The sequence below is a fragment of the Rhopalosiphum padi genome, chromosome 3 (genome assembly GCF_020882245.1).
Source record: "Rhopalosiphum padi isolate XX-2018 chromosome 3, ASM2088224v1, whole genome shotgun sequence".
Taxonomy (NCBI): Eukaryota; Metazoa; Arthropoda; class Insecta; order Hemiptera; family Aphididae; genus Rhopalosiphum; species Rhopalosiphum padi.
Window position 1 is genome coordinate 41,109,785 of NC_083599.1, and position 18,833 is coordinate 41,128,617.

At 30.1% G+C, this 18,833-nt stretch overlaps 1 protein-coding gene across 1 annotated transcript in view; it reads right to left on the reverse strand.

Moving 5' to 3' along the window:
* The window catches only part of LOC132926647 (carbonic anhydrase-related protein 10-like), a 193,996-nt gene that overhangs the window by 94,088 nt on the left and 81,075 nt on the right, over positions 1-18,833 (reverse strand). The window contains 1 exon segment of the mRNA XM_060991020.1: positions 2,286-2,336. Coding sequence (XP_060847003.1) covers positions 2,286-2,336 — 51 coding nt within the window.

Genomic DNA, 18,833 nt, shown 5'->3' on the forward strand with positions numbered 1-18,833 from the left:
GTTTGCCCTGGTAACGCATTTGATTAGTCACAAACCTAATCATTATAATATTTTATAAATTATAACCGTCCCCTCGGTGTATTGCTGTTATTATTACAGCAATCGATACTGTTAGTTAAACGCCGAACGAGAGAATTCCGAAACCCCGAAATATATATAACTGGAACATTAACATAGTCGAGTTTGTTAACACTATAAATTGACACATTCTTCGCACAATATATGTTGAACATTGGCATATTTACAGTGGTAGTTGAATGGGAGTGTATATAGCCGTAAAGGCATTTTTGATATGCGTTTAATAATTTATTACCGAAGTCCTGTTTGATAAAATCATTTAATGACAAATAAAATACACAAATAAAGGCATGTATGATATAGGTACAAATAATATATAGGTGTATATATATATATATATGGCAGTGTTGAATTATAGTCTTAATGCAAAACTCGTTCCGAAATTCTAAAGGGTTTATTTACAAACAAATGATTATCAAATGAAAAGGGCGTTGAAAATAGAATCGTATAATAAACTGCGTATGTATTATTGATATATACATATTACAATTCATTAATTGAAGTTTTATTTCGAAAAAAAAAAATACATAAAAACTGTATGTACGTATTTGATTCAATCGAACACAAAATGTTCATTGTCAATACGAGTTCGGGGGTGAGCCGCGTCGTTTACATGTTTTGTCAGTAAATAAATTGTGTATACTTATCGCTTAATGCTTATAATATATATTATATACGTGCGTTTGTGTGTTTAGGTATATATATATAGAGCAGACCAAAGTGTACGAGATAACTGTAATAATTGTATAATTAAAGGGTAGGTATATTATGAAAAAAAAAAAACATTATTCGAAATTGATTTTTCTTCTTTTGCAATATTTTCATTGGAAAATACTTTATTCGTTCATTGCCAAACCGTATTAATGTCATCATATTATTACAATCACCGGTGCACTTAATATATTCATTCGTGACAGCGTCGCGCCGACACAGACAGAACGTTTCCGGGGCCGATGCGCAATAGGTACACGGATAATATGTATGACGTACACATTTTGAGAATACTCTACGCAGACTATTCCCAGAACTCACGTTGCATGTCGTGTTGCATTAAACGCCCGTCACCCATGTGGAAAAAAAGCAATTTCGATTTGAAAATTCAACCGTTCTTCGGCAGTATTAAACGCTTATAATATGATTTTCCGTTTTAAGTTTTCCGCCGTCGCCGGGTCGGCGGGTCCTTGTACGCCAGTGCAACAGTTCGGATCCACCAAACGGATTTATATAGATACAGTTCACGTCTTTTTTTTTCTTATCGAACATTTAACCTATACGAGATCAGTGTATAAACCCAAAGACAACAAATGTTTCGTAAAACCCGTGAGAGCTGTTGCAGTAGCGGTATATGGGCTGGTACTTCCGGTTAGTGATATAATATGAGAAAAAAAAAACGATTAAGGAACACATTTCCGTTCGACCCTGTGCCGCAGAGATGCCATAACTGCGGATTAATGTCGTAATGTTTTCCTATTATTATTTCATAAACGTGACGTTTGTTTTTATAGTTTTCCGTCTTAGTATATCGTCTTGCTGTCTACTTGTCTGTTGACTTTTACACAACCGGAGACAGTCCACGTGACACGCGCGCGGTCCATCGTGTTTGCCAGTAATCTTTTTTCAGCGGTCGATGTCACGAATGTTTCGAGGGAAAATAAAATTGGACAAGTTTCATTGCAACATACGACAGAATATAATATGCGAATATTGTAATATAATAATATTAATAATAATATAATATAATAAATTATGCAAATTGATGGTTTGGTACGCGCAAGTTATTATACGATACACTGACCGATTCACCAAACATGTCCATTTTTATATAATTCTAAGTTGTAAGTATTTTAGTTAGCTCCATTTTATAAGTACAATTTTAAAACAATAATTATAAAATTAATTGCATCAATGATATGAATATAATAATTATAATATTGTAAATCGTGAACTCGTGTACTCCCACACAAACCTGTTCAGTGTGGCCCATTTTCTTTATGAAGAAATAAACAACAATAACATTATATTTGTTATAAGTATGGCTTTTAAATTTCTATACTACTTAAATTCAAAGTTTGGCTTTAATAATTCTAAATTCTATACAACATTCGAATTTTTAAAATGATTATCATTATACATAATGACAACATACATTACATTTTACTTAAAAATAAATTATATAAAAATTATTTAAATATGAATAACAATTTTACCTGATATGCCATCGTATGTCCACCAATCTTCCCAGCTAACAGTAGACAACACTGAAAAATTAAATTGAAAAAACATATTAATCTAAAGAGTTGAATTAAATTATATTTTTCGTTGGATTCTTATTTCTTATTAAATGCATATTTTTAAATTTTATCATAGCCGGAGTAAGACAACCTATTATTTTTTCTCAAGTTTGCAAAAAATCATTAGAAATCAATGAATATAATAACATAGCATAATATGAATTACTTATGGATATGTCAGTATTTTAATTTTTAAGTTAGGTTAGTAAGTACACTTAATATAGAATATTGTATACTTAATCAATCGGCACTTAGATATCGTTATGAGCATAATATTATTTTGTATACCGAGATTAAAATTTACATATAATAAACTGATGGTACTAAACAGAAAAATCACATAAATTGTCAGTGTATTACTGTATTATTATAATAATAGGTATAACAATTATTCATCACGTCATAATATTTTATCCAAATTCGTGACAGAGAATACAGTCTAGTTGCGATAATTTCGAAGTTGTAGGGAGATAAAAATTCGCTTCGAGATATGTATTATTCGAGATATCTAACTCGAAATAATTTATACTCCCGTGGGAATAAAAAAAAATTCGAGTTGTCAAGTTTTTCGAGTTATCGCGACTCGACTATAATTTAATATGCTATATTATGACACAAATTGACGTACGTTGTACAATTTAATGCAATAATTTGTTGTATTAATATACTAAAATACGCAATCAAAGTAGAAAATAAGAAAATCGATTAAAACGCGCACTTACACGATCGCCACATTTCATTTATTTGGTATATTGATATTTTCTAGAATACCAATAACTAATATAGATTTGTATTGAACAACGTACAGATATTAAACTGATTTATTGTCGGGTTTTAATACGAAAACTGTATTTTTATTTTTAATGTAAATTCACAAACGGGTATAATAATAATATACAATATTATCGTAATAAACATCATGAATAATATTTTCGCCTTATTTCTAAGTATATTAAACGTATTCGTATGCTGTTATTCGTGTCTGCAGTCAGTTACAGTAGTTACACGTTACCATTTCAACTCCGATGAATTAATATTAATTATCGTCAAAGAAGACTCTAAAGGCGAGTCTAGCGAAAATTTAATTGATGGCTGTTAACTTCGCCCGTGCACTGCGGCGGCGGACGAAAAGTGGAGACAGCAGTCGCGCTTCGATTTTGCCGCGGATTCACTTTGTGTGTACGGCATCTCGTCGAACGGTGTATTACGTTGTTTATAATAAACACATGCACGGGGACGCAATTAGTCATCAAAACAATGTAAATCGTCAATGATATTATAAATGCGCTCGCGTGCGGTTTAACACGAAAACAATGTAATATAATATCGTATTGGTCCGAAAAATATAAAACGACGCGTGACAAACGGCGCGAACTAGTTGAAAACTATAGTATGTTTGTGTACCTATAGATATTTATTTGCGCGAAAATCGAGTTTTTTGCCAATATACGCTCGTAAATATATAGTTGAAAACCGTTCGGGATTGTTATTTTTTACGCGCCGACCGCCAAACACCAATGTATCCGACTTTCGGAATCGCGTGGGGATGAAAAAAAAATCGCACAACAAAGTCTCTCGCGCGCATATATATTTTACACGTAATAGGTACACACACATATATATATATATATATATATATACATATATATATATGTGTGTGTGTGTGTGTGTGTATATATGATAATATGCATTGTATAGATAGTGCGCCGGCGGTGTTGTTTTCGTGATTGTAATTTATGTCCGTTCCGTTCGGCAATAGTATTTATAATAATATATTATGTTGCGGTCGGCGATAATTAACTATTTTGCGGTGTACGGCGGTGTACAACACGACCGTACAACGACTAAACAGCAGTTTGACCACTAGAAATTTAATCAATATAATATCTAATTATTGCCATGTAATAGCATACCGCGTGCCGTGCGGGTATGATAATTATTTATAAATGAACCGTAATAATATTATGATATTTCGATTTACCCGTACCGCTTTATGCGAATATAGTTCGTATACAACTATTGCAAGAACACTATAAATGTATAATATTACATAAATATATTTACACGCACTTATTGGGTGGACACAAAATATACGTATTTGCAACTTTAAACGGAATTAACCTAATTGAACTTAAATTTACCGAATTAACGTGTTTGATTTTACGTAGTATTTTTTAAGTGATTTCTTTTTATAGTACCTAAGTACTCGTCATTCCGAAAACTATTATATCGCTAGGAAAATATATTTTTTGCTTTCTATGTTTTTTTGACTATCTGGATTTAGATTTTTGAATAAACTCCCAGTTTTTTTAATTTATTATCAGGACCTAATTATTTCTCTGAAAATTTTGATAAATAAAATTTGAAATGAGTGGCTATTTACTTACAAGTATTTAGAAATTATACGAGTGGAGTAGAAGACTTTAAGTATTTTGAAACTATGTCACTTAATTTATCTATACTAAAATAATTAATAGTCGTTTGAAAATTAATAAATATTTTCAAAAAAATTAAGCATTGTGTTCAAGTGTAAAAATAAAAGTTGTGTGATTCAAAAAAAAAATGAAAACCTGTAACTTAAAATATAAGTTTTTTTTCAAAAAATTGTATTGCAGTAATTTGATTAAAAACCAAAAACATTTTCAAAAACGACCATAATAATTTATTGAGATAGTGACTTTTGACTGTTAAAACAATTATCCTGATGATAAATTGTATTATTGAGCTCTTATATTTATTGGATAACATAACCGTTATAAACATTATTGGGAATACATTTGCATTCAAAAACTACCTTTTTTTTTAAAAAACTTCTAACAAATATAATTGTATTATTATATTTTGTTCATACTAATCAATAAGTCATATTTAATTTAACGGAATATCCTATTTATAGCTAATTATGTTTTAATCTCGTCTTTTTTTTATTATTCCAATACAATATTAAACAACACATTGTACTGAAAAACATTTTTTATGTGCTCAACGCTTGTAGATCAGTAGATTATTATTTATTCATCCTATAATCCTATAGACAGCACACTATAAGTTGCATTTGAACATTGAAACCGTACAAATTTATCGTTATTTGGTAAAAATATAATCACTAAAGAGAAAATTAATACGTACATAATTCTATTTTTTTTTTAAATGTGAATTATGTATGGGTTGACTTCAGCACGCTTATGTTTGTCTGAATGTATGCAAAAATAACAATAACATCTTCGTCTTATAAACAATTTTCTAGTTAAATTTAAATGTTCGTTTTTATTTTTTTTTATAGAAAAATAATATATAATAATAATATATCGTTAAATAATAATCGTGTTATTATTAGATTTTAACTAGTGTCTGATGGAAAAACCAAGTATACACCAAAAGTATTTTGAATGGTTTGTTATTTTGTTCATTGCTGGTGACTTGATGACTATAACTGCCATTATTTTTAAACAAAGTCAGATTATTAGTATTTTTAAACATTAAAACTAAAACATCCGTTATCGGTAAGACATAATATTTTAAACGTAATAGAATAAATACATAATAACATATTTTATTGTTTTATCATAGTTCAAATTAAATCAACTTAGAAAATTCAACATATATATATTAAACTTAAATGATTTTGCATGTAAAATAATCGAACTCCTTGGACATTTTTTAAACACCAGCCCGGATAAAGCCCGTAATTAGATAGAAAATAATGCCGTTATTCTAAATACAACGTTATAAGAATTATTCAATTTAACGGAAACCGCTTAGTATAACCTCACACGACTAGACAAAAAACTAATGATATAATATTATATTTAAACAATTATGTGGTGGGCCGAATAGTGAATTACACGATTACCAACTAGGTAGTAGAATATTAGAAATGTCCACGAATGCCGATCAATTAAATAATATTTTTTCCTAAAACGTCCCTCTACATGTTTGTGGACCTAAATTGCCTATATATCACGCCGTGTGATACATTTTGTCAAAAAAAAAATTAAGTAAAACATAATAGTATAGGTGTAATAATTACGGTAACGTTAACCACGCATTACACAGTTACCATAATTTATAATTTACTCCGATATTTTCAACATGTCTAGAACGTTGTATTGGGTGGGCGTATTATTTCAAGCTTATAAATGTATAAAGACAAAAAGGGGGTCGGCAGCGGCAGGAAGGTAGTTACCATTCCATAGCGACCACTTGTTTGAATTAAAACCGTAATGTAAGACTTTCACTTTTCACATTTTAAATTTTAAATTTAAAAAAATCAACTGCAGCCGATAGTTTATTAAAAAAAAAAAATTCAAATACATTTTGCAATCCTATAAGTCATTGTAAATATCTATGTAAACACTATACGCGTAAAATAAATTGTTCTTTTATTTATAGTTTCATAGTAACTAGTTGAAAAACGCAACAAACTACGTCACATAATGAAGTATCACAGTAGTATTATAATACAATTAATGTGTTTGTTGTGTTTAATATTGAGTCCAACTTGTTTTTATGTTAACCTAAATCTATCGATTGCTCCTTATCCTCTTCGATCCTCGTCTGTAAATATTTATAAAAATTCAATACTACTGATATTTGAAAAAGAAGAATATTTTTTAAAATTGTAATTTAGTTAATTTAGTTTATATTGATTTTTCTTCATTTGAGAATTTAGTTCGTTTAATAGAACACACTATAACCATTGCTTTTGGCTACGATTGGTACGAAGTCGATCGATTTATTTCTGGGTAACAGAATGTTGTATTACGACATTTTCGTAACTCATGTAATCGTGTGCGTTTGATTTATCTGTCAATAACTGCAGATGGAATAGTTCATCGTCATTTTATGCGTCACAATTGATTAACCACATTAACTATATTTAAAAAACGGACGGTTTATGCCGGCGTACCGTCATTTTTCATTTTCGACGATGGTAACAATAAAATATGGTGTCCACATAATATAATTGACAGTGCGCGCCAACAACACGTCTGTGACACCATATCACCTACACACAGTCATTATTAGAATTGTAAGTTTTCTCTCGAATGGTTTAAATGACAGTTTCACGGAAAGTAATATATCATAGTATAATATGCACTTTAACTGTTAAATATATTACAATATAGTCAGATTTCAAAAATACGAGTTCCTGTGTTACAGATATTTATTTATTTTAAGTTTAACAACTGGGTATGTTGTACAAAAATGTATTTAAGATTATTTAGAATATAATAATGATAATAAAAGTAATGCTAAACATAAATTAGAATTAGAATTTGAATATTTTATTATTTAAAAAAAATAAATTGATAAGAACCGCTCTTCCAGTACAAGTTTAGCTTATTATAGAGGGTGCTGCAATATTTAAAATTTAGATTAATGATTTATAATATAATGTATGATCTGTTATTATTGTGATATTTTTTTTGTTTTTTATTACTATATAAGGAAAATAAGCATAATAGTCTCAAGTAATGTTAAAATCAAGTATTTATTATACTCGGATAATTTTTACAAATTTTAAAATTTTTTGGTGGATTAATAATAAATATATCAAAAATACCAAAATGTTTTAATAATCATAGATCCAATAATAATATATATATATATATATGTTATCCAAACCCACAATTAACGTTGATAGTAAAAAAAAAAATCCTATTAAAGTTTTGCGAGAAAAAAAATCGATTCTCATTAATTTTTGGCGTCGGTATATCATCGCAGCACACGTCTCGAATGCATGCACATAACAGAACGGAGCCCGCGAGCATTTGAAAATAAGGCGCCCGAGTAAATATTATGTGTTTAAAATAAGTTCCGAGAGACGGAATATTCGAATCGAAAATCGTCAGAATTCGGCGGCGAATCTCTCTCTCTCTCTCTCTCTCTCCGGGTGTATATACAATATAAATCGTACACATACGTTACGCGTTTTAACGATAAAACGCGTGTGGTGACGCGGCGTGTAAAACGCGTAGCGCGTAACGACAATAATAATTATTATTGCTGTTATCGTATGCGTAATACGCGCGTTTCGCGGTGGCGAAACAGTATAAAATTATTAAACGACGTTAAAACGGTTCGCACGAACGCGATAACGCCGCGCGCTCGCGGGGCACGCGAAATTAAACGAATCAACCGGCCGAAAGTTATTACGGTCGTTTGTACGGCCGACGGCATAACACTCGCGTATTATTATCATTATTATTATCATTATTATTGTTATTGTTATTGCGACGCCGCCGCGCGATCGTGTAGCGCACATTTAGACGAGAGAGGTGACTACTGTACGTACAACACGCGCATCACATCCGAATAGTGCCGCCGTCGCGTAGTCGGTCCGACGGTCGGTCGTCGGTCGCGGGCGTGCACTGTCGCCGCGGCCCTCTACGACTGTCAGTGGTATCGTTGGGTAGGGGGGTGCGGGGCGATGGGTTAGGAGGCAAACATCGTGTCACGGCCTCCGTTTTCGAATTAATTAAAATGCGCGCGTTTATCTCGTCCGGCGATCACTAATTGTTATACGACCGTACCGAGTGTTATGCGCACACACACACACACACACGCTCGCTCACTCGCACGCACACGAATGATCTACTACCCCGGCCCCCGAGGGGGGGGGAGGGTTGTATGGTCGTGTCGTCGCCACTCCATGCCCACCTCTCCCCTCACCGACTGTTACGGCGTTATTATATTATAATATCATGTCGTTGTCCGATCGAATAACTTACCTAGTGCGACCTCGTAAAACGTCTATTATAAGTCACTCGTAATAATATAAAAATATTAAGTCGCGTCGAAAACGAAATACCAAACACATATTATTATAACCCACGAGTGCAGAACAATTATCTCATTACATTACAAATCGATAAAAAAGTCAAACCGTTCAGAGATGAAAAAAAAATGTACAACTATCTATAATAGCTGTACAGTCGTGAAGACGTAGAAAGTGTACATCATCGTTGTTGAGTGGGTCGCAGTGACGGATGGCGTTTAAATCGAATTCGATGATACGTCGATGATGCGTGCGAAAAAAAACGGTCTGGCAAGCTACGATACCGACTACCGAGTATATTTTGATAACCTACGTATTTATGTCGCTGTGGTAGTTACATAGTATTCTGTTATTGTCATAGAATTTATTATAATATCAACTATTGTTATATTGTAATAGTACTAATTTATATTTATATCATATTATTACAGTAGATATTTGTTCTTAATTTTTGATTTAATGTCACCTTACAGTAAAATTGTGTTAATATGTTCGTGGTCTATAGTTAATAATCATAATAGATAACACTTTAAATTCAATTTAACTTTTTTTAAAACGCTATTATGTATAGTAAAATATAATATAATATGTAAACGTTTCAAATCCCACAAACAGATATTTTTTGAAATACACCAAAATAACTAAATCGTTATATTTCATTTTAATATTTAATTTTGTCGAAACATAAACTATAGATTAATCTAACTAGCTTAAAATCTGTTTAAACATATTTTTAAAAATTTTATTAAGGAGGTATAGGCTATGATAATTTTATTTATAGGTAATGGACTGTCCAAAGTCTCTGTATAAAAACTCTCTCAATATTTTCGGTAGAATGACAAAAACCCACATTATATTTATCGATAAATACATATTTTTTTTCGCCTTTGAATATTTAATGTTACCAACACTTCAATCGCTAAAAAACAAAAATTTAAATTTAATGAGTTATGATTGCAAATAAACAAAAATAACACAACCAATCGTATTATCATACAATTATGAATACATTATTAGCCGCAAATCTCAATAAGTGTGTCTAGCAGCCTAGCTGCACTGGAATTAAAAACAATTATGGAAATTCATTCTTTTATTATGTATAAACTTAGTTTAACTGTTATTTAACGAGGAGGTACTTCCACTTGTGAAGTATTTTCATTCTGTTATTCGTGGTATTATTGTGTTGCAGCTCTAATTAACAGTTGCATTGTAGCAGGTATGGTCCGGATAACGAACTATGTTTAAAAAAATAAAAAAGGGAGAAAGAAATTCGTTTTGTATTCGAATTTACGTATTTAATTCTGTTCACTTATAAGCCGAAAGAACTACTACGAGCACTTACTACTATGAATTTTAATTCAGTTCATAGGAACTTTCATATTTCATGGCTGTTTATGCACTATGTCTCGTATATCAACTTAAATTTATCGCTTAAGTTGTGTTAAAAAAAAAAAATAAAAAGTTAAAAAAAGGTAAATTTGAAATATACTAAACAGACAGAAGTTGGAAAAATATATCCTATAACTGTTCTTAGACAAATTCTTTTTTCTAAAAACCAAAAATATATTCGTACACACACATATTATAGTTGTAATAGTCGTACGTCAATGTTTAGTTAAAACTGTCTGAAAAGTAAGTAAAATATTCGTTGATGTGATTGCCGCGGCTTAATTTTTACGTAAACTTCGCTGCAAAAGTGTGGCATAGTGTTCACTGCTATATACGAGTTATTATGATTTATAAGACACGAGTGACATTTATTAGCAGCGTCAACAATGCTGAGTAAAATGTATTAAGACCGACCGTTATTTCAGTTATATATTTTAATAATCGAGTAATCCCAATCAGCGTGATATTATTATTATTATCATTGTATGCATTGCGATATAATAAGCATTTCCCCAGTGCGAACCGTATAAGACTGTGTGGAATTAATTATTATGGTTGTCGTCATAATATCCGACGTTATTATAATAAAATAATAATAAATTATTTTGCGCTTTCGTTTCCAGTAATTCGCCATTCGATAATATTCGCCTATTTAGAAAATTAAAACCAATAGAGTAGCGCATGTATTAGCGTTTTCCGAGTATAAGGGTCATCGCGATAGTGAAAGCACATCGGTCTGCGCGGCCTTCTCGAGCGTGCTATCCACTCGTAACCTTTATAATATTATTCTTCAATAATTCCAACGCGGCGGTGACGTGAACGGTATAAATAATTAAAAAAAAAACTGTAATAATACTATAACCGACGATTAGACGGAGAGCTAATCGAATAATAATAATAATAATAATAATCGCCGTCACGGATAAGCTTGTGATTAATAAATATTTTAGTCGTTCGCCTTTTGCACGTCACCACAACATTAGTACGTACATAATTACACCGGTGTAGAATATTACTATTATAATACACCTACTCGTCGTGTGCTTACACACGAAAACCATCCGCGCGTTAAGTCAACCAGTAAAATATGATAAAACTTTTATAGTTTTCCGTGTTATTATTATTATTATGTGAGAATACGCGCGCAGAGTTTACGGTCTCGTAGTATGCGTCTGTTGTCAGATGATCGATACGTTTTTATGGATCGTTACAAGGACGTAAGCATGTAATAATAATAATAATAACAATAATAATAATAATAATATATGCACTTTTTGCGTCATAAACGTATGCAGAATAGCACCCGCGAACGCAAAAGTTGCGAGACATATAAAATGCGCCATCGACAGCGCAGTAGTGTTAATCGTATTATAAGGATGAGTGGGTAGGTATATTATGTTATGCACGACGACGACGAGGACGATGCCGACGCCGGTGTGTTTGCCCTTAAAACATAACGTCAGTAATAAACTCGGTACGACAATAATAATAAAATTACTGTTTGATCGAGAAGACCGTTACACCGTCAACGCATTACTACGAGTGTATATTATACGCGCGACAGTCAGAAAGCGCCATAATATATTATATATTTTATTACATGTATAGCCGTCGTCACTAATATTTCAATGTATTTTTAATTCGTCTTTGATTTTTATCGACTATTATTGAGTGTTAAAGTAAGCGTGTCATAACGCGTATTAAGACGACTATAGACAGTCGTTATTGCAGTAATATCGTTGTTTTAACCGTTGAACGATGTATTGTGTTCGATTTAACAATTTAAAAATGCGATCAAAATTCAAAATCTGAGTGTTTTGAGCGTTTAATAATATTATCACTCTAACGATAATCAAATTCAATATTTCTACAATACGTATAGAAGTGAAAATGAACATAACAATAAAATGATAATAGTACAGTAAAACGAGTTCCCGAAATAAGCATTCGTTACATTATAACATTTTAACTGTTTTTTGGAATACTTTTGTTTGAAAAACTATTTGAATAAATCTAAAATGTTTTAATTTTGATTATATTCTTTAAAGGCTCTGCCGTACAATTCCGATTTCATACATTATATTTATGTAAAATTAAGATTATGCAACAAAAGATGTTAAAAATTAATAATAATAATAAAAAATAAAAATTATCTTTATATCGTATTGATAAGGAAAAAGCTTTTTCAAAAATAACAAAATCATAATACTTTTAGCAACTATTAATACATTTTACAAAGATATTGACATTGGTATATATCACCATTGATCTTACGCGTGTGAGTTTTCTGCTTACACATATACAATTTTAATTGTACGCAAGATTTTAATCATTTTTAAAATCTAAAAGAGTCGATTTCCTTTTAATAACTGTTGGCAGGTAGGCAAGTAAATTCTATTATTCTTTTTTTTTTGACAGATTGTATTTTATAGAAAAATATCATCGCCTCATCTGCATAATACGAGTAGTATTTAATATTTACCTTGTCAGTATTTCATGGACGAAAGTCAGCGTAAAAAAAATACATACTTTGAACTTTCATACTGTTATAATAATAATATTATGATATGAATCTAAAAAAAAACGCTGATAGGGCGAGTTTGTGAGTAGGTGTTACAAACACCTAAACTGGCTAAATTATATTCATTGTAAAATTGTAAATAAGCTCTGCTCGGCAGTCGGCACACACACACATACACACACACACACACACACACACACGGTGGCTTGTTTTCCACGTAACCAAACTACCCTCCGGTAACTGTATATTTTAATGGACGTATATTATATTTTCGAAACGAATAACCTGTTATTATTATTATTATTATTTGTCATCGCATAACCGAACAAAAGTTTGTAAATTCTGCTATTTGAGTAACCACCAACAATAAAACGCAATCTGCTCACATCATCACATATCTACGTCGCATTTCGCTTGACAAATCTAAGCTAACGCTATGCTTTTCTCCGGTATCGAAAGAGATTCACGGAAAAACCACTCGTTCTGATCATAAATGCATATTATTCCGTTGCATATTATAATATTCAAGTATCTGTATGATGTATTGGTGACGGAGATGATTCTGTAAATTACGCGAAACAGATTATCAAATAACAGGGCTTGAAATCGATAAAACTGATTAAATATCTTTAAATAAATAAATAGTTATTTAAACATTAAAATTGTTTTTAAAGATATTTGAAATATATTTTTAAATTAAAAAAAAAATGTAACCGATAATTTACATCGATATTTTAATTGTACAGCCAAACGCAACGGTACGTGAATAGAACGGTGTGGCGATGATACTTCTTATAATAAGGCTCGCAAGTAAAAATTAAAAATATGACCGTAAAATCGATATTTTAAGTCGAAAAAAAACGATGTTTCAAACTTGATTACAAATCAGAAAAAAATAAATAAATCAGTATTGCACAACAAAGTAAAAATAAAACAAAACACGAAATCGATATATCATTTCAAATAGTAATCAGAAAAACTAATATCAATAAGTAAAATAGATACATTGAAAAATTTAATTTTGATTTTAAGTCTTTCAAATATTTAACTTCGTCGTCCGACGAAATTACGCGCGCATGTCATTTACACCAACATTAATTAAGAGCGAATTCCTGAAACATATTTTTAACAAATTAAATGTTGACTTCGTCACGCCCCTATCTTTCAACCGTATCATTGTACTGCCGGCTAAATAATTATTATACTACTAGTGGTCACGCTATTTTTTCCAAATAATTACCTTTGTGAAAAAAAAACACACTTTTATTTTATTATTATGTTAGGTAAATTTTATGTCACGAGCTGTATTTAAATGTGTTGTTAGTATTATCCTATATGCAGCTTATATGCAATGACTAAAACCACACGACATATTATTAACAAGTACAATATTTAAATAATAATTATAGTCAAATGATACGTTGTATAGTGTATAACACACTTCATATTATATGAAAAAGATACACACACACAAACATATTATTATATAGATCTTTTAATTAATTACTAATGTATTATGGCTGTTAACTTTGGATTGTTTTAGAGACACGTTATTCATATTTAGAGATATCTATGTGTAATGAATATTCTTGCAATAATCAACGCATTAAACTTTCTATATATTGTTAAATAATTTTTAACAGGTACATTTTTAATGTATTTTTTTATTTTATCAAGGCTTGTAATATTAGGTCTTATAATATGTACAATACTGAGTGTTAAATAATAATATTACACGTATTTATTTATTTTTTTTTCTGTGAACTGATTTTATTACTTATAATCGCAATGGTTTGATAACATGTTATAATATGTTTAGTATATATTATGTTATGTAGACTTCGCGAATATAAAAATAAAATTTAAGACCAGACGACCTCGATTCAGATAAGGGATATGTCAAATTTAAAATCAAAAATAATTCAATATTAATACTAGTGAATTAAAAATTGATTTAATAAAACTAAAATAATTAAGTTTAATAACCTGTAGTGAGCATTATAAGCGTAGGCTGTGACAAAATTAATCGATTGTAAGTGGATGGCGATAATTCTGATAAAATTTATCCACTTGTAATTCTCATGTAACAATTTGTATCCATCATAAAATATGTATATGCATAATTAATAAATGTCAATATCTACCTTTTTTCAACACTTTTGCATTTTATTTAAACGACTGCATTAACTAACGCTATGGATATAGAATACACTAATACATTACACACGTATAGTCGTAAACCGATTTCCGGTCGGAATCGAATCATAATCCCAATGCAATAATAATACAACAATTACTTTTAAAATTAATATATGATAAATGCATCATACTTCACTCGTTTTTGTGACAATTTACTCAGAACCCAGCATTTCAAACGCGTGCAAATAAATAAATAAAAAAGTCCATTTCCTCAAATTTATTTTAAACACCACTGCCCTCCCGCACGTCCCCCAAAACAATTAAACAAAAATAAAAATAAATTTAACTTATAAATTGGAAAATGTTATTATTTTAATAGCTGTTTGTTCAATTATCGGTTTTAATAGAATAACACTTTCTCTCGATTCGTATAATAATACACGTTGTTTCATTGTATACTTAATTACAATGTTTGTATTTGGGAGAGCAAAGCCATAACATCACCAAAGTGCTTTAAAGTCCCATAAAATAACCCCGTAGTGTACATCATTGTTTACGTAAAGCACATTTAACCATGCATACAATTAATGTAGTAAAGCAAAATTATTATTATTGGTTTCCTTAAACAAATTGTATAACGTGTGTTTTAATTTTTAATTATTCTAATCGATTCGAATTAAAATGCACATAATATATTATGCGTTCTACTAAAATTAATGCTTTTCCATTTATTTCGAAACCCGTAGGAAGTATTATTTTCAAAACGAAACCGTCGAAACCCATATTATACTCTTTAGTCATTTTTTGTGATTGTATTATAACTAAATAAAATGGTTAAAGATATTATATTTTATTGATTGATGATTGTCAATTCGAAAAAAAACAGCTTACACTATTGACATAAAGAAATGTATTGATTATAAAAAATATAAAAATAAAATAATTGTATTCATGTATTTTTTTAGTTTAGATCGTATTCACTGTTTTCTGTCAAACATCGATCGATCCAATGTATTTGTGAAGTTCTTAATAAATTATTGAATAATTCAAAATGACGATGTCTTGAAAATTGAAAAAAAAAACACCAAATTACCGCCGCAGAATTACATTTGACAAAATTGGTTATTTTGTTACATATCTACCTTATTTATTTTTATACTGAGGTGAGATAATCTTCAAAACATATTTAACCATTCCAATGTATTGTTCCATAGACCATAACTATGATTGGTAAATTTATTTTAAAACAAGTATATCGAATATAATTATAACCATTCCTAGTATAATACGTGTCTATTGTATTGTAATACATCTTTAAAGAAGGATATAATTTATGTTTCTTTCAATATTATATTTTAATATAAAACAAATTTTAATTATAAAATATTCCATTCATATAATTGAAAAGTTAAAAAACTCTGGAAATATTCAAATCAATGTTTACAAATAGTTAGTAAAATTATAAAAAATAAGTATTATGTATTCATGTATTACCCTTTAAGCTATTTCTTACATTATCACTGCCCTTTATGTACTTAAACTTTTTCAAATTTCTTAGAATTTTTAGATGAAATAAACTAGGCATCAACATTGTTTATTTTTATTTTGAAAATGGTATATTATAATCACTTTTAAATATGATGAAATTTGTAAATCTATATCATAAATGATTTTTCATCTGAATTTTATAATGCGTGTTTTAATAAGTTATGGAATTTTTGTGTTTAAGATTCAAATTTTATTTTAATAAAACACTTAAATAATATCTGATTAATTGCATACATTATTTTGATATATATATAGATATTATTTTCGTTTTATGTTGAATTAAAATTTGAAAAAGTGTTCCTAAAATTTACGGCTACTTATCACTGATTATTAATCTTCAGAGATTGTATTGTTTTTTAATGTACATCTAATAATATCTTGACCACCAATCCATGAGCTTCAACTGTGTATTAGATCGTTTATTTAAAATATTATTAAGTATCAACATAATATTATTATTTGAGTAAAAACTAAACAACAATATTGTCTCGTCACCATTTATTTTTTTGTTTCCTTCGTACTAGTGATTTCTTTATCGGTGACATTGAGCGATAATAGCAATTTTCTTCAAAATCACGTGCAGTTGACAACAGACATTCGAATTTATTGTATTTAGGAAACACGCAATGTCAATGTGGTGATTAACGGCTTAATAGTTGATATCCAGATTAATTGAGATAAAATTGAATTTCTGTATTTGTGTCTGATACTTTAAGCACATATTTTATTGTACACGGAAAAATAATTTGCTTATACAGATTGAAACACACTATGGCTTAATTCATAAAATCAAAATATAAGCACAAATTAACTTAATGTCCATATTAACTTTTAACAAAAAAAAAAAAATGTTAGATTTTACTATAGCCACAAAATAACTACATAATAAATTTTAGCAAAAAAATAAAATCATCTCTAAATTTGATTCAGAATATTTAAACTTATTTTTTAAAATAACAACTTACTAATTTATGTTTTTGTATTAGTCAATGCAGTTATTATAAACTCATGTATTTATGTTTTATATACAAGGACGAACAAGATAATTCGTAAAAATATTTTTATAGATAGATCAACAATTTTTATCTGTAAATTCAAGATATTTCTAATTTTTATCTATTTTAAGATACAATACACAAAACACAATAATTAAAATATTATACTTTAGCATTATTTATTTAACTTATAGTTATATATGTATTATTAATTATAACTTTATAAATTACGTATCTAATAGATACGTAAGCACTATAATAATAATTATGTAGTAAGACAAGCAGTGCCACAACTAGGGGCGGCGAAAGTCAAATTTTATATGGATTAATGTAATTTAGTGTCTAAATCAGTAGTTTTCAACCATGTGGCAGACTTCATCTCGTACAAAATGTTCGCTCTAAATCATGGGCCTCGTCACGTAAAACGATAAGGCCTCTCTGGGGGGTGCAATGCACCCCCAGGATCCCCGCAAGTTGCAGTACAGGGGTCGAGTAATTATAATATATAACCTTAGTCAGGAATTCGAGCGATTACCTAGAATCACCTACTTAAAACTACAAACAGCCTACTAAGACTTATCAAAAAATATACAAACTCTAGACCTGATCGTTAGCAATATATTTTTATTTACAGTTTTGCAAAGCCTGTACCAACGAATCCCACGTCTTAAGATTTCTTTAACCTCAATATCATCGGATCATTGAATCACGAAGAAAATAATATCATATTGTTATGTCGACCCATGCGATGATTATATTCCGTACGATCGCAAGTATAATAAGACAGTGTATTGTCGTAGCGTCGGAAAGTCCGTTCAAATATAAATAACACTAAAAGGCGGCCGACTCCGGTTTTGGGGTTGTCTTCAAAGTTCGAGGCCCATAAAGCCCCCGAGTTGCCACGCTAAAGGGAGCGTTCGTCGGGCCGAAGTTCGCTACTGTTTGGACACTAAACGCATTCCGACTGGCGGATAGTTGTCGTACATTGAACGCACCGGCACGTTTTGACATGTGCGTCTGACAAGCAGTCGGTTTCAAGCGAACGATATCACGGTCCGCCGTTATAATATTGTCCGGCAGTCTACACTAAT